General features: G+C 44.4%; 2 protein-coding genes across 2 annotated transcripts in view; both read left to right on the plus strand.

Moving 5' to 3' along the window:
- Positions 1-22,383, plus strand: part of LOC115382184 (NACHT, LRR and PYD domains-containing protein 12-like) — an 815,989-nt gene that overhangs the window by 47,755 nt on the left and 745,851 nt on the right. Inside the window, exon 2 of the mRNA XM_030083872.1 lies at positions 827-873. The gene's annotated coding sequence lies outside the window, so the exon portion shown is untranslated. The remainder of the gene's footprint in view (positions 1-826; positions 874-22,383) is intronic.
- Positions 1-22,383, plus strand: part of LOC115382191 (NACHT, LRR and PYD domains-containing protein 12-like) — a gene marked incomplete at its 3' end in the record, with an annotated part of 141,197 nt that overhangs the window by 29,887 nt on the left and 88,927 nt on the right. Inside the window, 1 exon segment of the mRNA XM_030083878.1 lies at positions 12,460-12,633. Within this exon segment, the coding sequence (XP_029939738.1) occupies positions 12,460-12,633 (174 nt within the window).

Raw genomic sequence — 22,383 nt, forward strand, 5'->3', positions numbered from 1 at the left:
GGGCGGGTTTTGGCAGGAAACAGGAAATAGTGTGACGTTTCAGCCCTGAGTGTGGGTTGAGACAGTGAGACGGCGTCCTCACATCAAGCAGAAACAGACAGAAGGACTGAGGAGGGACGGAGAGCAGCTTCTTCTCTCCAAAAGAGTCTGAAGAAGATGTGAAGAGAGTTGATCAGGTGAGAATCTCTGTCAGCTACAACAAAGCTTTCACAACGCTGTGTTGGACTGGATCTGACTGTGTGGCTGCTGGCTGTGTGTCTGTGTGTCTGTCCAGCCTACATTATGGACACCTGTGGGGACCTGGGAGGGTCAGGAGGTTTTTAGCTGGAACTAGATGAGGTGGTGGTGGAGGGGAATGAGAACAGAAACACATTCAGACAGTTGTCATCACGCTGTGTTTCCACACACTGGATGAATGGATTACAGTTCACATCAAACAGCTGACAGCAAGAAACAGTCTGACAGCTGCTGAACCTTCACTGCTGTTGTTATGAGGATGAGGACTCATAGTGATGAGATTAGAGCAAATCAGAGTAGAATAGATTAGATTATGTCAGCTTTATTCATCCCACAAGTGACAAATTATCCAAAAACTGTCAGATATGTAGATGTAAGTGTTGTCAGTAGAGATATGAAGTTCAGTGAAGAACTGCTCAGCTTTACCTGAGAGAGTTGATGTGTTGTGTGAACTCTGTGTCTGTTTGTCTGGTTTTTGGTGAAAAGCAGAAGTGAGACCAGGTTGAAGTCACGTCGACTTCTGTTGAGAAACACACTGAGCTCACTTCCTGTTTCTTCTCTCCGTTCCCCTCCCTCCACCTCTCTGCAGGACACGTGATTTCTGTGAAAGATGAAAAACCCATTCTGTCATTAAAGGTAAGAATCTTCCAGCAGAAGACTTTTCAGCCTCTCATTTCAAACTGACACTTGCTTTGTTCTTTTTCACTTTTTCAATTGAAATTTACACCAGAATTCAACTTATTTTGACTTGATCCTTTAAAGGTACACACACACACACACACACACGCACACACACACACACACACACACACACAAGAGATAGAAAGGGAGGCAGATATTAGAGGATGAGATGAGGAAGAGATAGAGAGAGAGAGAGAGAGAGAGAGAGAGAGAGAGAGAGAGAGAGAGAGAGAGAGAGAGAGAGAGAGAGAGAGAGAGAGAGAGAGAGAGAGAGATGAACAGACAGGTGAATAAAGTGGACTGACTAAAAACAACTGGCACATGTGAAAAGTAATTCATCTCCAGAAAACAGCACTGGGAGAGGAGGTGGACGACATCAAGGAGTCGGTTTATAACAGTAAATAATCATGGAGTTGATGTTGGAGCCTGAAGTTGTCACAGACCAGGATGAACCCAGAAGCAGACTGGAGCAGATCAGGTTAAAGCAGGTCTTTATTCTGAACAAACAAGTCCAACAGGATGATTCAAAGCAGAGTTTAATATTCCAGATTAGCAGGAAACACAGGGAACAACAGAAGGAGCTGAATCTCAGCTCATCCAGGTCACTAAAACAGAGGAAGTAAACCCATCAGTCACAGACGGTTCAGATGAACCCACACAAACGGATGAAACTAAACTAAATGCACTTGGACAGGGGAAAGAAACAGGACACGATTGGACAACAAGAAGACTGGACGCACCATGCGTGCATACAGCCCCGGCCTGGGCTTGTTATGCACCGCAGATCCTTCGATGGGGGTGCCCCACATGTGGCGTCGGGGGGGACGGCAGTGGCCGGAGACTGCAGCCGCCGCCTCGCATGCGCCCCCTCCTGTCCACTGCACCCAAAGAAGACACCGAGTTCGCCGTTCTTCCAGGGTCACGGGTGACTGCAGACCTGTAGGTCTGCCTCTCACCTGAGCTTTAGGCCAGTCTGTCACCTGGCCTGTAGGCCAGTCTGTCACCTGACCTGTAGGTCAGCCTGTCAACTGACCTGTAGGACATCCTGTCACCTGACCTGTAGGTCAGCCTGTCACCTGACCTGTAGGCCAATCTGTCACCTGAAATGTAGGACGGCCTGTCTCCTGAGTTGTAGGCCAGTCTGTCCCCTGACCAGTTGGACAGCCTGTCACCTGACCTGTAGTCCAGTCTGTCACCTGATCTCCTGACCTGCAGGCCAGTCTGTCACCTGATTTCCTGACCTGCAGGCCATCCTGTTACCTGACCTGTAGGCCAGTCTTTCCCCTGATCTCCCGACCTGTAGGCCAGCCTGTCACCTGACCTGTAGGCCAGCCTGTCACCTGACCTGTAGACCAGCCTGTCACCTGACCTGTAGACTAGCCTGTCACCTGACCTCCTGACCTGTAGGTCGGCGTGTCACCTCACCTATAGGTCAGTCTGTAACCTGACCTGTGTGCCAGGCAGTCACCTGACCTGTTGCTTTTCACTTTGCCTACAACTTATCACATGACAAGTAGGCCAGCCAGTCCCCTGACCTGTAGGCCAGTCTGTCACCTGACCTGTAAGCCAGCCTGACTTGCTGTCCAGTCTCATCTTGAACCACTTTCTGAAGTTGCTCTCTTCCCCAGAAACTAACGGGATGGCTCGGCTTGTAATACACTTTCTTCATGACTCACTTTTCCACCTCTTAAAAAAAAATATACATTCTCCCCTCCGTCTGTCCTCCTCTTCCTCCTCCCTCTTGCCCCCTCAGCTGAGTAAACACCTGACCCGTAACCGCCAACCCCAATAACAACTTCAAAAGACCTTTGAAGGTGTGTGTGTGTGTGTGTGTGTGTGTGTGTGTGTGTGTGTGTGTGGGGGGGGTTATTTGGGGGTGATAAATTCTTCAGGTTGTCATAAATCTTAAAATAGTGACAGATGATATCACATTATCCTTTTTGTCCTGCATTTGGCTTCATCCATCTTCCCATCAATTTTAACCATCTTTCCTGTCCCTGCTGAAGAAAAGCAGCCAAAACCATGATGCTGTCTCCACCATGTTTGGCAGTGGGGATGGTGTGTTCAGGCTGATGAGCTGTGTTGCTTTTACGCCAAACATATTGTTTTGCATTGTGGCCAAAAAGTTCAATTTGGCTTCACCTGACCAGAACACTTTCTTCCACATGTTTGGTGTGTCCCCAAGGTGACTTGTGGCAAACTTTAAACAAGACTTTTTATGGATATCTTCAAGAAATGTTTTTCTTCTTTCCTTTCTTCTTCTCTTCCATAAAGGCCAGATTTGTGCAGTGTAGGACTGATGGTTGTCCTCTGGACAGACTCTCCTACCTCAGGTGTAGATCTCTGCAGTTCATCCAGAGGGATCCTGGGCCTCTTGGCTGCTTCTCTGATCAGTCTTCTCCTTGTTTGAGATGAAAATTCAGGGATGGCCAGACCTTGGTAGATTGGTTGGTTGCAATGGTGTCATACTTCTTCCATTTCAATATCACTGCTTGCACGGTGCTCCTTGAGATGTTTCAAGCTTGGGAAATCTTTTTGTACCCACATCCGGCTTTAAACTTCTCCACAACAGTATCTCAGACATTCTTGGAGTGTTCTTGGAGTGGTCTTCATGATGCTCTCTGTGCTTTAAACAGAACTCTGAGACTATCACAGAGCAGGTGCATTGATCAGGAGACTTGATTACACACAGGTGGATTCTATTTATCATCATCAGTCATTTAGGACAACATTGGATCATTCAGAGATTCTCACTGAACTTCTGGAGTGAGTTTCACAAGGCACTGTAGATACAAAATATGAACAGATGTACAAATGGACAAAACTGGACATTGGTGTTTGATAGAACTGAACCTGAATCAACAAACTGACTGAGCCACAGATCATGAATATTCTCATTTTGTGTTTTTCAGAGTCAAACATCTCACCTGAACGTCAGCATGTCAGCTCCTCAACATGGTCTTTCCAGGGACTCGATGAACACAGAGTGAAAGTTTTGTGAAATAAGGTCAAAGATGAGTTCACCTCAAGAAGTGCTCCTGGGAATTCTGGAGGATTTGAGACATGAAGACTTTGAAAAGTTCAAGTGGTATTTGTGTCTAGATGGAGTCCTTGAAGAGTTCAAACCAATCCCAACGAGTAAACTGGAGACATTGGACAGAACAGGCACAGTGGATCAGATGCGCCAGGCCTACAGCAATCAAATTCTTGACGTCACAAAAATGCTTTTAGAGAAAATGAAAATGATGGGCATATGGGAGAAACACTCCAAAAACATCTCAGAACCTGGAGGTAAGTCCTGGAAACATTACAACTTGATGGTGTTATTTAATAAAATGACACACGACCTTACAGTCTCTCACACATAAGATACTATAAATCTTTGTAGTCGATATTGAGAATTAGTTTAGAATTTCTGCATGACATTTTTCACTCAGTGTCGTTCACAGTCCAATGAGCTGAGGAGAAAACTGTCACGCCCTGTGCCCTTGCGTCCTCGTGGAGGCGCTGGGGTCCTGTTCTGTTTGTCTGCCCTCATGTTCTCCCGCCTCGTTACTCCCTAATGTGCCTCACCTGCCCTGCCATGTATTTAAATCCCGTGCTCCAGGTGTGTCTTGTCAGCTCCTTGTGGGTATGTCTGTGTGAGTGTTGTCCGTGTGTTCCATGTCCCTGCCTGCACCTCAGCTCTCGTTCCTGTTCCCGGATCCCTGCAATAAACCTCCTCAACTCTGCCTGACTGCCTGCGCCTGGGTCCTTCCACCCCGCACCCGTGACAGAACGAACCAATCATCCCTGGACCCAGCAGGCAGTAGTTTTGACCTGAATCATCTGCCTCTGGCTGCCGCTGGCGCAGCTCGTGCCCCCGGATCATCTGCCTGTGGCCGCTGCCGGCGAAGCTGCTCACCCCTGGACTATGTGCCTATGGCCCCCCGTCGGCGAAAGAAGCCTGCGCCCCCTCCCTGGGGCGTGTGCTGGCGAGGCTGCTCGCCCCGGCGAAAGAAGCCCGCGCCCACTGGGCGTGTGCCGGCAAGGCTGCTCGCCCCCGGACCGTGTGCCTATGGCCCCCCCGCCGGCGAAAGAAGCTCGCCCCCCGATCGTGTGCCGCCATGCAGTCCCGACCTGTCCTGTTCGCTTCTGGCGTTCCTACTCCTGTTTGCTGCCGGCGTTCCTGCTCCTGTTTGCTGCCGGCGTTCCTGCTCCTGTTTGCTGCCGGCGTTCCTGCTCCTGTTTGCTGCCGGCGTTCCTGCTCCTGTTTGCTGCCGACGTTGATGCTCCTGTTTGCTGCCGGCGACCCGTCCCCGTTTGCTGCCGGCGACCCGTCCCATCCTATCCCCGTCTTGTTCCTATTCCGTCCTGGCTGCTGAGGTGCAGTCTGGTTCCTGTCCGTGCTGGCTGCCCGAGGGAGCGCAGCACACGCCCGTTCCGTGCTGGCTGTCCCCGTCTGAGTCTGAGTCCTGTCTCCGTCTGAGTCCTGTCTCCGTCTGAGTCCTGTCTCCGTCTGAGTCCTGTCTCCGTCTGAGTCCTGTCTCCGTCTGAGTCCTGTCTCCGTCTGAGTCCTGTCTCCGTCTGAGTCCTGTCTCCGTCTGAGTCCTGTCTCCGTCTGAGTCCTGTCTCCGTCTGAGTCCTGTCTCCGTCTGAGTCCTGTCTCCGTCCGAGTCTGCCCTCCTCTGCCTTGTGCGCCAGGAGGCGCACATGGAGACGGGGGTACTGTCACACCCTGTGCCCTTGCATCCTTGTGGAGGCACTGGGGTCCTGTTCTGTTTGTCTGCCCTCATGTTCTCCCACCTCGTTACTCCCTAATGTGCCTCACCTGCCCTGCCATGTATTTAAATCCCGTGCTCCAGGTGTGTCTTGTCGGCTCCTTGTGGGTATGTCTGTGTGAGTGTTGTCCGTGTGTTCCATGTCCCTGCCTGCACATCAGCTCTCGTTCCTGTTCCCGGATCCCTGCAATTAACCTCCTCAACTCTGCCTGACTGCCTGTGCCTGGGTCCTTCCACCCCGCACCCGTGACAAAAACAAACAGCAGAAAAAAATGTGTCATTCTTTATTAGGTAACCTCTTACTGAGCACCAGTGATTATAAAAACCCAAATGTCAAGACGAAGATGTACTTGTTTCTGGTGATGTATGGACGCAACGCCTTACATACAACACTACGAACATTACTCAAATCTAGTTGTTTTCTTTTGTCTCCGAAAAAAATAATTAGGGAAAGATGGTCCTCAAAAGGTTCGTTTGTCAGCAACATCGAAGAGGTGTCAGGAGAAACTCAAGTCCAACCTGAAGAGGAGGTTCCAGTGTGTGTTTGAGGGAGTTGCGATACAAGGAAAGCCGACCCTCCTGAACCAGATCTACACAGAGCTCCACATCACAGAGGGAGGGACTGCAGAGGTCAATCAGGAACATGAGGTCAGACAGATTGAAGCAGCATCCAGGACAGCAGACAGAGCAGAAACGAGCATCAGACCAGGAGACATCTTTAAAGGCCCACCTGGAAGATCTCAACCAATCAGAACAGTCCTGACAAAGGGAGTGGCTGGCATTGGGAAAACAGTCCTGACACAGAAGTTCACTCTGGACTGGGCTGAAGACAAAGACAACCAGGACGTCCACTTCATATTTCCATTCACCTTCAGAGAGCTGAATGTAGTGAAGGAGGAGAAGTTCAGCTTGGTGGGACTTGTTCATCACTTCTTCAGTGAAACAGAAGAAGCAGGAATCTGCTGCTTTGATGAATTCCCTGTGATCTTCATCTTTGATGGTCTGGATGAGTGTCGACTCCCTCTGGACTTCCACAAGACTAAGTTCCTGACTGACATTAGAAAGTCCACCTCAGTGGATGTTCTGCTGATAAGCCTCATTAAGGGGAGACTGCTTCCCTCTGCTCGCCTCTGGATCACCACACGACCTGCAGCAGCCAATCAGATCCCTGCTGACTGTGTGGACATGGTGACAGAGGTCCGAGGGTTCACTGACCCCCAGAAGGAGGAGTACTTCAGGAAGAGGTTCACAGAGGAGGAGCAGGCCAGCAGGATCATCTCCCACATCAAGACCTCCAGAAGCCTCCACATCATGTGCCACATCCCGGTCTTCTGCTGGATCACTGCTGAAGTTCTGGAGGAGGAGCTGAAGAGCAGAGAGGGAGGAGAGCTGCCCAAGAACCTTACTGAGGTGTACCTCCGTCACCTGGTGGCCCAGATCAAAAGAAACAAGGCCAAGCATGATGGAGGAGCTGCCACAGATCCACACTGGAGTCCAGAAAGCAGGGAGATGATAGAGTCTCTGGGAAAACTGGCTTTTGATCAGCTGCAGAAAAGAAATCTGATCTTCTATCCAGCTGACCTGACAGAGTGTGGCATTGACCGCGAGGTAGCCTTAAAGTACTCAGGAATGTTCACACAGATCTTTAAAAAGGAGAAAGGTGACCAGTACATTCTGTTCTGCTTCATCCATCTGAGCCTTCAGGAGTTTCTGGCTGCTCTTCATGTCCATCAGACCTTCATCAACTCTGGAATCAACCTGATGAAAAAACAGCAGCAAACCTCGTGGTGGTCAAACCTGTGGAAGCAGACACCTAAACTCCACCATCTCCATCAGAGAGCAGTGGACGAGGCCTTGAAGAGTCCAAATGGACACCTGGACTTGTTCCTCCGCTTCCTCCTGGGTCTTTCACTGGAGACCAATCAGAGTCTCCTTCAAGATCTGCTGACACAGACAGGAAGTAGCTCACAGTCCAATCAGAAAACAGTCCAGTACAACAAGAAGAAGCTGAGTGAGAGTCTGTCTGCAGAGAGAAGCATCAATCTGTTCCACTGTCTGAATGAACTGAATGATGGTTCTCTGGTGGAGCAGATCCAACAGTCCCTGAGTTCAGGACAGTTTGACACAGATAAACTGTCTCCTGCTCAGTGGTCAGCTCTGGTCTTCATCTTACTGTCATCAGAAGAAGATCTGAAGGAGTTTGACCTGAAGAAATACTCTGCTTCAGAGGAGGCTCTTCTGAAGCTGCTGCCAGTGGTCAAAGCCTCCAACAAAGCTCTGTACGTACTTCAGGAACAAATGTGGAGAACATGATAAGTTCAATATTATTGTATACCAAATTTTGCTATCCCCTCAAAAAAAATCTGCCCAAAAGCAAGGTTTTCATTTGTTCATCAAAAGAAAACAAAAAAAAGAAGACAACAAAGTTCAGTTGCAAACATCCTGTTCACAGATGTGAAAGTGCAGCACTGCTTTTAAGTCTCTGTAGTGTCATTTGTGAATTTTGTACTCATCTTTATAACTCTGATTGGATGGCACGAAATTAGTTCAATAAGGAAGTACTCCTCCCTGCAGACTATTAAAGGGGAGTAGAGTTTCAACTTGGTAAGAAAAAAAAGGTTAAATGAATATCAATAATCTTTATGTGTCACTACATTCCAAGTATAGCACACTAACAAAATGGCGTTTGATGCTTAAAAGCATAGAGCCGCTGCACATTGAGCCCACCGCCACGCCTCCATCCTCTTCCAGGAAAGAAGAGAAAAGAAAAAAAGAGAGTTAAAAAAAGCTTGAAAAAAAGCTTGAAATAACTTGTAAAGTTGAAAGTAAAAGCTTGAAAAATTGATTTGGGTGAAAAAAGCTGAAAAAAGTGTTCTTCAATAAGTTGAAGATCTCTGACTAAGTTGAATGTTAAAAAAAAACTGAAATAGTTAATAAAGCACTGAGGCGTCACTGAGATGCCATTGAGAGTAAAAAGGATCAATAAAGTTGTATCAGCAGTAAACAACAGTAGAGTCAGTGTCAGAGTAACAGAGGATCAATAGAGCTCCAGTCTTAATGGAAAAATCCAGACTAATCAAGCAGCAGTCAGCACAACAGGTGTGTCTGTTACTATGGAGACCAGCTGCACAGCAGCCATGACAGTGAATCAGCACTTTTTAATGGAGTGCGCATGGTTGAAGAATAGTTTCTCCAGAACCGAGAGGTGAAGTTGATTTTTTTTTCCCACTGTGAGCATCAGAAGCCTTTCATGGATTTATCCTGAAAGTTTCCTGTCTGTAGGATCATCCATTCAGCCACAGCGAGTGTGTAAAGATGAGTGAAGTTTTGGATTCAGGCGTCTCCACAATGCATTGGAGCGGATGGGAGAAAATTCTGCACTCTCCTCAAACAAATGCCTCTGGAGAGAGAACCGTTTGAGATCGAGACAAAATGAAAGCATTTTGAGAGTCACAACAACTGTAGCTACATTTTGATTTAAATTTTGATTGTGACAATTGAGAAACAAATGTGGCCGTGGGGATGAGAGGGAAAAAACATGTTTAAATGGAGAGCCTCTGACACTCTAACTGCCACTCTCCCTCTCCAGCCTCTCCAATACACACTAGGGATGTGGAGATTAATTGATATCGATCGTGATCGAGATACATACGTGTGAGATACGAGTGTATCAATTCATTCAGTGTGTATCGATGCGATGACGGCTTATAATCATGATGCATCAGTCGCTGTGTGCCTAATCGGTAATCTTCAAAGTTGCATCGGTTTTTACACGTTGTACTGCATTCTGTCTTGTGTTTCCGAGGTGTCCTGAATGCACCATCATTCCCGAAGATGGACGGAAGCTGTATGCGCATGCGCACACACACACTGTGCTACAAGTTACAACAACATGGTGGAGTGGAGTAGCGGCAGCGCTAAGTTGCAAGAGAATCAGATTTTTAAAGACATACTGGAGGATCCTGCGAATCAATCAGTGTTGTATGGTTCCCAACTCGTACTTGGGCAGTCACCATGCCAGTCAATCTGGGAATGCGTTTGCGTAATGACATATGTCGAGTCGCCGCCTCTGCGCGCGCTCTTACGCTCATACGTAATTCCCAAAGGGTTATAACTGACTGATGAAGAGTCCGACATGATTACAAATGTGTTTTAATCCTGTGTGAAAAGACGAAGCTCCAACTGCACGGATGTAAACAAACTGACATGCGGCTGACATGCGCGCTCCCGACAGTCCTCATGGAGGGAGCCGCGCATGTGGAGGGAGCCGTGCATGCAGCAGAGAATCCTCGAATGTCTTTTACGCACCCTCAAAGTTCAAATTCATCGTTTGGAAGTACTATAGACTTTACAAGAAAGATGGCAAACTTAACAAGACACACGTTATTTGTAAAGAATGCCGTGCTTCTAAACTGTCTGGCAGACAGGGATATGGACACTGCAAAGCGTCACTTGAAGTCACTCATTGAGAGTGATGTGGTATTACTGTTACTGTACTGTTTACACTTACAGCATCTTACTTGTTTCATTTTCTACTTTTAAGGAATAAACCCAGCCTATTTTAACATACTGAATGAATTGCCATCTTCTTATTTTTTTGTTTGCTTGATAGATAACATATGATATATTTTTTTGCTTCACATTGAACTGCATTTGATTGAACTAATTTATTAAATCGCATCGCAAACAGGTGTATCACATCGTATCAGGATGAGGGGTGAATCATATCTTATCGAATTGGGATGGAGGGTGAATCATATCATTTCGTATCAAAAACAGGGATTAATCGTAAGTATCGTATCGGCAGGGATTCAGTGTATCGCAAATTATATCGTATCGTTGGCAGGGCATCGAGATGTGGATCTGATCAAAACAGTAACGGAGATCCACACCCCTAATACACACCCATCATAAACTCCAAAAATGGCTGAAATTCTGACCACACTTTAAAGCTCACAGTCTAAATTTGGAGGAAGATATTAAAATGATGTTTTCTCATCAGAACAGAGGACAAACATGCGTACTTTTTAAGATTTTTATGGAATCTCTACGTGAAAGTATGGCGAGGCATGATGGAGTTGTTCAGGGATGATTTTTGTGTGTTATCTGAAGGACTCTCATCTGGAATACATGGAAAAAATTCCCAGTTTTGGGGAATTTTCTCAGAATTTATTGTGAAAGAGTCAAGTCAATGGCATATCATTCCCAGGATTCAGAAATGTTCAGATGTGCTTTTTGTGGTGCTGCTCCAAACGGAGTGGGACGAGTTTTAGGGCAGAGTTTTCACATCAGAATAATTTGTTTAAAATTAAACCCTGGACGAGGCCTGGTTACAAAAGTATTTTTTGCCTTGTCAGAGGCAGGCACACAGAATGTGCCGTTATTTTGTGGATGGGTGCACAAAAACCCTCCCTCAGCCTTTCACAGCCATGGTGGTGGTGATGGTGTGTGTGTGTGTGTGTGTGTGGGGGGGGTGGGGGGGGGGCAGAGACATCGCAGCAGGGGTTGCCTGAATCTGTCTATATCAGGGGTCAGCGGCACGCCGTGACATTAACACGAGGCACGTGTCATGTAGATGCCCGAGTGGATCCGCTTCACTTGGAGAGGATTGTACTTCGGAGCAGATTGCACGAGGTAAACGCCGCCTGACAGCGGATCGGAAAAAAGCGGGGATTATTTGTTCTGCGCATGCTTTCCCTCATACGTAGTGAAGTTATGACGTGCGCAGTGAAGGGGAAGCAGGACAGTCAAAAACCAGCAGAAGAACACGACAGTGGTTGAAAAACATTTTTTTTTTTTTTAAATAAAAAACCAAAGAGAAAAAACACTGGAGAGGAGAGATGAAAGCAAAAAGCACAACAGCGAGTTGGTCAAAGAGCTCTGTAGCAGGATACGAGTATCAGCCGGCCGCTGTTATGGATTAACTGGTTCCCGTGTTAACGAGTGACGCCGGAATTCTGTGTAAACACATGCTGATAAAAGCAGTTGTTAAAGTAAGACTCACAAAAGACTTTAAACTTACACATTCACTGTAACTGTAGATAACCGACGTTTGCCAGAACCACTACAAGTGTCAGTCATCTGTTGGTCACCAGTTAATTAGAAACATCAGAATGCGGAGCACAAAGCAAACAGTTTATGAAAGCACTTTTTGGAGTTAATACTAGAAAAAATATCTTTAAAGATATGATTGTATGTGCTTTATCTGAATGAAATACATTTCCAGGTATGTTGGAAATCTTTTTGTGTTTCGTGTTAACTTGCGTTTAAGTTGATAATGGCACACACATTGATAAGAAAATTTTAAACGGGCACTCCACGACTAAAAGGTTGCCGACCCCTGGTCTATATGACCTACGGTGTCTAACTTTAAAAATGTCACATGATGCAGGGTGTGTTTGTCAGCAGGTGGTGATTGTGGTCCAAACAGCAGATGAGTCCATGAGTGTCTTCTGTGTAGGAACAGGTCAGATCAGGCAGCTCACCGTCACTGACAGAGTTCTCCACTGGAACTTCACAGTCTTTCATGTTGTTTTATGTCTGTATCTGTGAACAGGATGTTTGCAAAGGAACTTCTTTTTTTTCTGCAAATACAAATAATTTTTAAAACCAGGCATGACTTTTTTTGGGTGCAGGATGGCAAAACAATGTTTACATACAAACTCTTACACTATCTGCAAAGATTCATTTGCCTGCAAAATATTTATGACTTGATATTAAACCCGTATAATTCTGTCCCTGATGTCCAGTCAACTGGTTTTCATTGTTGCTTCTTCTTCAGGTTGAGCTGCTGTGGTCTGTCAGAGAGAAGCTGTGGAGCTCTGTCCTCAGTTCTCAGCTCTCAGTCCTCCAGTCTGACACATCTGGACCTGAGTAACAACAACCTGCAGGATTCAGGAGTGAAGCGTCTGTCTCTTGGACTGGAGAGTCCTCACTGTAAACTGGAAGCTCTCAGGTCAGGATCCAGCTGCTGCTTGATCATGTGGAGGATCTTCCTTCTTCCTTCTTGACTTGATGCAGCCATGTTTGTGTCTCCAGTCTGTCAGGGTGTCTGGTCTCAGAGGAAGGCTGTGCTTCTCTGGTCTCAGCTGTGAGATCCAAGTCCTCCCATCTGAGAGAGCTGGACCTGAGCTACAACCATCCAGGAGACTCAGGAGTGAAGGAGCTGTCAGCGGCAGTGGAGGATCCACACTGCTCACTGGAGACTCTCAGGTATGGACACACAGCAGGAGCTCATAGGCTTGTGTCTTGACCAATGACCTGTCTTCCTGTCTGACTGTCTCTCTTCCTGCAGAATGGACCATGGTGGACAGCAGAGGCTCAAACCTGGTCTGAAGAAGTGTAAGTTGGACTCATCACTGTCCGTTTGTCTTTCAATCAAAGCTTTGGATTCATTCAAACATTCCTGACAAGAGAAGCCTGACAAAAGGTGTCCTCATCAAACTTTCTCTCCATCAACAACATGTCAGGAAGTCCACAAACAACAAATCCATCACATGTGTCACATCAGGACTGAACTCTTTTTCTCTCCATCAGATTTCTCTCAACTTCAACTGGATGAAAACTCAATGCACAGAAAGCTCAAACTGTCCAACAACAACAGGAAGGTGACACGTGTGAAGGAAGAGCAGCCGTATCCTCATCATCCTCACAGATTTGATGTCTGGACTTATCAACTGCTGTGTAGAAATGATCTGAGTGGTCGATGTTACTGGGAGGTCGAGTGGAGCGGAAGGGTTTCTATATCAGTGAGTTACAGAGGAATCAGAAGGAAAGGAGGCAGTGAGGAGTGTAGGTTTGGAGGGAATCGTCAGTCCTGGAGTCTGGAGTGCTATGATGGAGGTTACTATGTCAGTCACAGTAACAGAGAAACACGCATCTCCTCCTCCTCCTCCTCCTCCTCTGGTAGAGTAGCAGTGTATGTGGACTGTCCTGCTGGCTCTCTGTCCTTCTTCAGAGTCTCCTCTGACTCTCTGATCCTCCTCTACACCTTCAACACCACATTCACTCAACCTCTATGTGCTGGATTTAGACTCTATGAGTCTGGTTCTTCAGTGAGTCTGTGTCCTCTGTAGGAAGGACGTCTCTGTCTCTGACAGCAGGGAGGAGGAGGAGCCTGTCAAAAGGTGAGAGGGGCCTTTCAGAATGTGGGAGGGACCTATCAGAAGGTGGGAGGAGTTTAGCTCCACTGAAGATGTGATTTCTTCTGTGTTCCATCTGGTGTTTGTTGTGGTTTCATTGTTGTGGTGTTTCTTGAAATGTTCCATCATAAAGTAATAAAAGTCGATCACTGACAGTCAAACTCTCTTTCTCTCCTTTACTGGTTGTCTTCAGTTAGATTTGCTGTTCAGTCAACAAGGAGCTGAAAGCTGCTAATACCATGCATCAACATCATAATGAGAACTCAATGCTAACAAAGATAACAGCTGATATGATGCTGAAACCATGTCAACACAATGCTAATATGATGCTAACATGCTAGCAATACAATGTTGTTGGTGCCTTCAGGGACAACTGGGAAAAGGGACAACTTTACACTTCTTAAACATTGATTTCTCTCAGTTGAATGGAATTCCTCAAAGATTCCACACTCCTTGATTTATTTCTTTGTTGAATCTTTTATTCATTCATTCATTTATTTATTTATGCATCAAACTTGAAAATAAAAATACAAAATACCTTTAAATGAACAAAACCAATCCTCCAAGCTTAAAATAACTTTGATTTTAACTTGAAAATCACAGAGAAGAGCTGAGCGCTCTTATTGTGTGAATGGAAGAAAACAAAGCAGCCACAGCGTTGCTGTTTGTGTGAAGTGGAACTGAGAACCAAAACTCTGTTTTTCACATTTTTCTTTAAAATCAGGACTGAATTCCTGTTACAAAGATAAACTATCTGAATGTTCTCATTCAGTTCTCTTTACTCATTTCCATGATTTATTTTTCACACATTTCTCAGAAAAACAGAACACATAAACATTACAGGATGGTGAATTGTTTACTTGCTCCTTTACTTGACTGTAAAAAAGCAGCTCAATCTTTCTGATAAATGAGGAAATATATTTATTTCATGCAGGTGGAGGAGGTGGAGGAGACGCAGCACCGCAGGCAGCCTGCAGACAGAGGGCGCCGTCCACATGCACAGCTGGGTGCAGCAGAGACAGGAAGTGAGGAACTCTGTTCACTGAGTTCTGGCTGTTTATAAAACCTCTCATTTTAATTCAGCTCTTAAACTCATCAAGAAAGACAGGAAGAGCAGCATCCAAAACAAAGGTTCATTTCAAAAGACCAGGGAGGTATTTTGTTATTTACCTGACGGTTTCGGCAGCTGTCAGCTGTCTTCTTCAGAGAGTCACGTGATGTTGTGGTGACGTATCTTGTCAGCTGATTTATACAGGTTTTGGCGCTATTCTCCCACTGGTGGAAGCGGGAGAACAGCAGCTTGGTCTTTTCAAAAGTGTCCCACTGAAAATGTTCACCACAATGTTGGATTGGCTATTTCAGCATCATGGACAGCGAATTGGAATTCATCAATGAACAGAGACCTGCTGTTAATCTGTACCAAAATGGTGGATTAGTGATTTCAGTACCATGGACAGTGCCTTGAACTCATTACAACAGTGACCCACTGATAATCTTCACTACAATTGTAAATTGGACATTTCAGCACAACGGACGGCACCTTGGACTTATTAAAACAGGGACAAACTTATACCCTGCACCACAATTTTCGATTGGCTATTTCAGCACCATGGACAGCTCCTTGGGCTTTAAAGGATACAGTGACCCACTGACAATCTGTTCCACAATTGCCAATTGGCTATTTCAGCACAACAGAGGGTGCCTTGAACTTATTAAAACAGGGTCAAACTTATACTCTGCACCACAAAGGTGAAATGGCTGTTTAAGCACCATGGACAGTGCCTTGAATTTTTAATGAAACTGTGACCCACGGATAATCTGCACCACAACTGTAAGTTGGTCATTTCAGCACCATGGACAGCAGCTTGGATTTTTTAATGAAACAGTGTCACACTGAAAATGTTCACCACAATGTTAGATTGGCTATTTCACCACCATGGACAGTGAATTGGAATTCATCAATGAATAGAGACCTGCTGTTAATCTGTACCGAAATGGTGGATTAGTGATTTCAGCACCATGGACTGCGCCTTGAATTTATCAAAAAAGTGACCCACTGATAATCTTCACCACAATTGTAAATTGATCATTTCAGCACAACGGACAGTGCCTTGGACTTATTAAAACAGGCACAAAGTTCTATTCTGCACCACAAAGGTGGAATGGCTGTTTAAGCACCATGGACAGCGCCTTGGATTTTTAATGAAACAGTGACCCACTGATGATCTGCTCCACAATTGCCAATTTGCTATTTCAGCACCATGGACAGCGATGGGGAATCATCATGAAAGAGCAACCTACTGATATTTTGCACCACAATTGTCATATGGCTATTTCAGCTTAAAGGATGGCGCCTTGCATGTATTAAAACAGGCACAAACGTATACTCTGCACCACAAACGTGAAATGGCTGTTTAAGCACCATGGACAGCACCTTGGGCTTCAAAGGCTGCAGTGACCCACAGACCCACGTGTGTCATATGGCTATTTCATCTTAAAGGATGGCGCCTTATTAAGGCGCATGTATTAAACAGGGACAAAGTTCTACTCTGCACCACAAAGGTGAAATGGCTGTTTAAAATCAGGCAGGTGAGGCTGATCGGGGGAACAAGACACAGTTTTAGACCGTGTTGGTGGCGTGTCCAGGCTGGTGGAATTGTTTGTTATATTCGAACTGGAAAACGAATATCTGCATCGGTCAGCAGAAAACGGTGGAAGTATCAGAATAAGAAGTGAAAACTTGGACAATAAATATCCCGAATATTGTGCAATGGGCCGTGGAGTGGATATGTCATTTATCCATGCGTCAGACATCCTCATCTCCAGCAGCCATCGAGAGCCTGTTTGACCAGCAGAGGGGATCACCACAGTATGGGTTATGCTGAAGGCTCAGCTCTCAGGGGCCAGAACGTCTCTCACTCCTGAAGAAACCTCGTCCTGAATACCTATCTCAGTCTCACTCAGAGGAAGAACACCTCTCCACCAGAGCCCTGATAATCTTTTATGGGTTTTTATTAACTCAAAGGATGACAAGTTCTAATTCATTTTTTTTTTTTTTTTGTAACAAGACAAAACACCAGAATAAATGGAAAAATCAGACAGAAATGATTTTGTGTTGGTTCTTCCACGTCTCAAATTCCAGACATGTAATAATTCTTGTGTAGACAATTTAGGTGAGCGGCCTCCAGGTTCTGCCACGCCTAGTAATCTGTTTTTAGTCTAAATTTGGAATTGTGTTTGGATCAACCTGAAAGTTAACTCCCTCCAGATTTCATTAAAAAAATGTAAAGATGTTTTTCCCCATCAAATTGTAAATTCAGCCAGCGTGCTCCAGTGGAGGGCTGCCTCTGAGCAGGGCGAGCACGCCACCCACTGGAAAACAGGGCTTTTATATGCTGTGATCCATTATCTGATCTGACACAGGTGCACCTGTTTTGTTATCAAGGGAACCAACCGCAGCCTCAGTTCTCAGAACAAAAAAAAAAACAAAAAAAACAAAACAAAAAAAAAAAAAACTGATGCACTCAGCCCACCTGGGACCCCCAATTGAGTTCTTCACTCCAACCGTGAGGTTACATCCGGTTCAAGACCTGCAGTGAACTCACCACATCCTGTTTCAACCTTTGTGCAGAGAAGCAGTGTTATTTATAAAAGCTGATATTGTTGGATTATAATCTCAAAAATGCTTTATTGGTTGAACATATCCATATACAATGATATATGATTAAATGAGCTTACATGATACTACTTCTAAAATATAAAAGACCAAAAAATAAAAAAAAAGTCTCAGTAAAAACAGTAGAATCAATGGAACCTTCCACTGTGACCCTGAGTTCCAGAAAAACACTTTTTATTCTCTCCTGTTTTCAACTGCTGAGCTGATTCCAGGAGAACTTCTCCACCTGTCCTACAGAGGGAGCTGTTTCTACACTTTGACCTGGAGGACAGCCTCACTGAGCACATGGAGAAACACATGTTGCCCCTTCGAAATGAACACTGTAGTCCGTAGTCCCTTGAAGTCTTTATTTTGAGCTCAGTTTTAAAAGGGTTTTTCTATGTACCAATATCAACAAGGAAAAAGTCCCCTGTGAAAACACACAGTGCAACAATCAGTATAATTTAGGATTAAGTTAACAGTAGAGGTGTCCCCGACTAAGAATTTTCATAGTCGAATCTGATTCGTCCGAATTTGCCAATAGTCGACTGATAGTCGAATCTATCATCTTGTTTGGCGGAGCGGGGGAGCGCAGCACAGTGCAGAGGGGTGCTCATGGGGCGCCTATGCCTACAGTCGGCCCTGATTGCACTAATAATAAAAAAAAATAAACAAAACAAAACAAACAAAAAAAAAAACAAAAAAAAAAAAACAGCGCAGGCGGGTAAAACAACACTTTTTTTTCCCTACACACTGAAACACAGACTGGAACAAAGTGTCGGTGACTCTAAACATCAAACAAATGAAGTATAGTTCAAATGACCAGAACCAAACCCTCTTCTAACAAACGGGCTAAAGCATGTCATTTATTTATATCTATAATCTCTGCAGATAAACTCACATTTTTTGGCTGAAAACAATTTCTCACATTATTTGCTCAAATTAAATGAAATAGGCTTAATTGCGCTGTGTCGGTCGGTTCTGCAGCGCAACATCCATGCAAAAACAAACACTAAATTAAATAGAATTAGCCTTTTAGATAAATAAAAATAATAATAACAATAATAATAATAATAATAATAATAATAATAATAATAATAATAATAATAATAATAATAATCTAAAATATTACAATTAAACGAAATAAAAGTCAGCATTAAAAATGAGAAATGAGTAACAGAACCGTCTTTTATTCGCCCAGTTATCTGGCTACTTACCCGTTTAATGTGGAAAGCCATGTTGTTGTGAAGTGATATGAAAGGACACAATCTGCATTTGACTTTTTTTTGGATCATCTTTGCCTTGGTCTGAAATTCTGGGTTTTTTTTTTTTTTTTCGACATTGTGAGCCTTTTAAAGTTAAGCCAAATCACCACCGAGATGCTGCTCTGTGATGGAGCTCTGCGCAAAATCGGATTGTGCCACTCACCATGGTGGTTCATTCACAAACACTAAATAGATAGAATATTGAATAAAAGTACAAGTAAATTTTTCCACAGTATATTTGATCGGCTAACATTTATATCAAATAGGCTTTATATCAGGTTTATTTGGAAAAAAACAACAACAAGCAATGCTATGTAAAATCAGTCATTCAGCCCCCCATACAGCTGTGATGGAATGGTCCTCGTTTAATAACCACATTTTTTCGATGCTTCGACTGCGTGATTGGCAGTCGAATCAAGCCCCTTCCAACGAATCGTCGAATCGTCGACTATCTGAGGACACCCCTAGTTAACAGTGAATCAAATGAAGAGAAAAGGAAACTTACACATCTTAGCCACGATCACATTTCTGCAGGCCACAGCCTGATTACTGCACCACGCGCCAGCTCGCCATGAACCGGCTGTGGACTTACCCTACATAACAAGACCACAACCCGAGGTTGGCGTGGACCGGGCGGTCACGTGACATGGGTTTCCTGAGATGTATCAAAATGAAACGATAACGAATGTAATGATATTTGCAGAAATTCCAAATAAACATATACTGTTAAATACAGTGAACCAATCATACCAGATAAAGTGCAACAGTGCTGTACAAATATGCATATGAAAAACCAGTGGGCAACATCTCCACCCACTCAAGGGCGGACTGGCCATCGGGAGCACCGGGAGGTTTCCCGGTGGGCCGCTGCCTCAGTGGGCCGGTTGGACCACGAGAAAAAAAAAAAAAAGTCTGACGCGACACCACCAACAGCGCTATGGTCCGCTCCACAAGGAGGCTGGGCTGTCAGCTGGACAGCTCCTGATGCCATAGGCTGGTTTACCTGGGATTGCTGCTGATAGCCAATCACATTTCATCCCTGCGGTGGTTAAGTCCCACCCACTCCCTCACTCTGCAGCTGCTGTCACCTGTCAATCACACACAGCCGAGACGGACATCTGACGGCAACTTTGGATGGATGCAAGAATGCGCAAAATATGGAGCAAAACAAAATGAAAAGGTGGCGCTGAGAAGCTCAGGGACAAAAAGAGAAAATCCCTTCATGACCGGCAAGTAAGTTATGTTTGGTACTTGTTGATGCTTTGATGAAAATGTATTTGGTTAAAGTGAGATAATTCAGCACAGCGACATTTCCTGTAGATGTGAACCTGGCTGTGCTGTTGCTAATTATGATGGGATGGGGTCTTGCACCTTTGTAGCCACGTTGTCATCTGGTTGAAATTAACCTGTTCTTATCAATTAATTGACTCTAATACTTAATGACCATAAATTAATGAATTGTTTACTTGTCTGTATAAGTTCGCTATCAGAATAATTCCATGATACCATCCCAGAATTTATTAATTTTTTTCTTTTTTATGTAAAATACCTACCGATGATGATGCGTGATGATGATGATTGGTAAACTAGCATAATTAATAATATTAATCTCTTATCTAGATTAAATATAACCCAGATGTGGACAGAGAAGTGAATCCCAGACTTGTTATGGTAAGGCTGATGACAATAATGCTTGTTTGCCCAACCATAACCCACATGCACTAATATCAAATGCTGTTGATAGTAAACCACTAAAACTGCTCTAACAATTCACATTGCCAATCATTTTTGTAGTCTGATGTCCCTGCTGCTGACACAGAAGGCCAAGGCCAAGAAGTCAGGTTCCCCCCATCAGTTGATTGTTTCACAAGACCAAAGCCAGAGACTTAGACGTCTTCCTCCATTTTCACCACAAGCAGAAGGCAGACAGCCCTGTAGTGCAGAGGCCATTTTGTTTGATGGAACAAACCAGAAATGACTGACATATAATGAACAAACCAAAACACTCTTGTGCTTTCTTTGCATGGCTTATGCTAACATTGAGATAGCAGCTCCTTTATCACTGACGTGACCACCTTCACCCACGAACACCTGAGAGTCGATGAGCATGAGAGAAGTGACAGTCACAGAAACTGTGCCGAGGCATATTTTCTCAGGTCCTCCTAAAAAGACCATGAAGGACCTTGTCATGGGACCTCAGATGCCACTTCACAGACAGCAAGTCCACAGGAGGCCACAAGTTTTGGAACGCATCATAGATGTGATCAAGCTCATCGGCAAAAGGGGTTTGAGTCACAGAGGAAAGCAGGCAGAAGCAGCACACACCTTAGATGATGAGACTATTGATCATGGCTGTTTTTTAGAGATCATTCTTTTACTTGGAAAATATGATGTCTGTCTCAAGGAACACCTCACTCTCAATATAGAAAAAAACCAAACAAATCCATCAGTCTGACTCTGGATCAGGAGGAGGTCGAGGTTCCCTTGTCACTTTCCTATCAAACAGCCATCAACTACATCATCACCACTATCCAATACTATATGAAGGTCACCATCGCCACCGAAATCCAGGAATATTTCTATTCACATTGCTTTTAGCGTGTGACTTAGCTACTTACCAATCTTTAAATTAGTGAATGACTTATTGTTACAGACTCTTGAACTAACATTTACAATGTGACCTATTAGTTTTAACCCAGGTTTCAGGACGGGATGATGTGTTATTATAGCTAATGTCATGTTTTGTCTCTCACCCATATAGGCCGGCATGTGTTCCAGAGGGGACCCGGAGAGGACTGTAATCCACATTGTGGATGGTTGTAAACATTTTAACACAATTGACTGACAAAGGTTAAGGTATAAATAACTATAAGTTTTTATATTGTATTATTGTGTATAGTTGTTTGTATAGTAGCTGCACAGTTTTCATTTTATATAAAGGATAAGTTATCACATGATAGTATATAGCTGTTTGTATAGTTGCTTGCTGTGTAGTTTATTTATCTATCTATATATAGAAATAATATTTACATCTATATTGTTCATCTATTTTTAAATAAAACAAACTTTGTGAAATGAACTTATTGTTGCAATTAAGTTGCCCTCTAGTGGTTTACTCATGGTATAGACAGGTGCTGTCACTGACAGACTGGCAAATAGGTAAGCTAAATTCTATTGTACCAACATGCTATAAAATCATAATATACCTGCAATTATTTTACAGTAAGCTACTTAAAGCTTAAGGTTAATTATTATTATACGATTGTGGTCCAAATTGGTTCTTTTTTCAGCGAGGAACTCAGGAACATGAAACTTGTGTTGCTGGCTGGTTGGTTGCCACATGGTTGCCACACTACGCATGAAGTGGGCCAGTTTGTCCATGTCTCCCGGGCCACTTTTACCCCCCAGTCCGCCCCTGCACCCACTCCTCCAACAGCCTGATAGTTTGCAGAGAGCACTCCAGCGGTGGGTCTTATCAGGGACTCAGTCATGGCTGTTCTTTCTAAAGTCTCATTTAAACACTTTGTTTTCATGATTTAAACAAAGAGAATGGTTCCAGTGTTCAGGTCGAAATGAGTTTGCAGGACTTTAATGTTCATTTCAGCTGTCAGATACTTTATGCTGTTTACCTGAAAATGAGTCTG

This window comes from Salarias fasciatus, chromosome 23 (genome assembly GCF_902148845.1).
Source record: "Salarias fasciatus chromosome 23, fSalaFa1.1, whole genome shotgun sequence".
In the NCBI taxonomy this organism is placed as follows: domain Eukaryota; kingdom Metazoa; phylum Chordata; class Actinopteri; order Blenniiformes; family Blenniidae; genus Salarias; species Salarias fasciatus.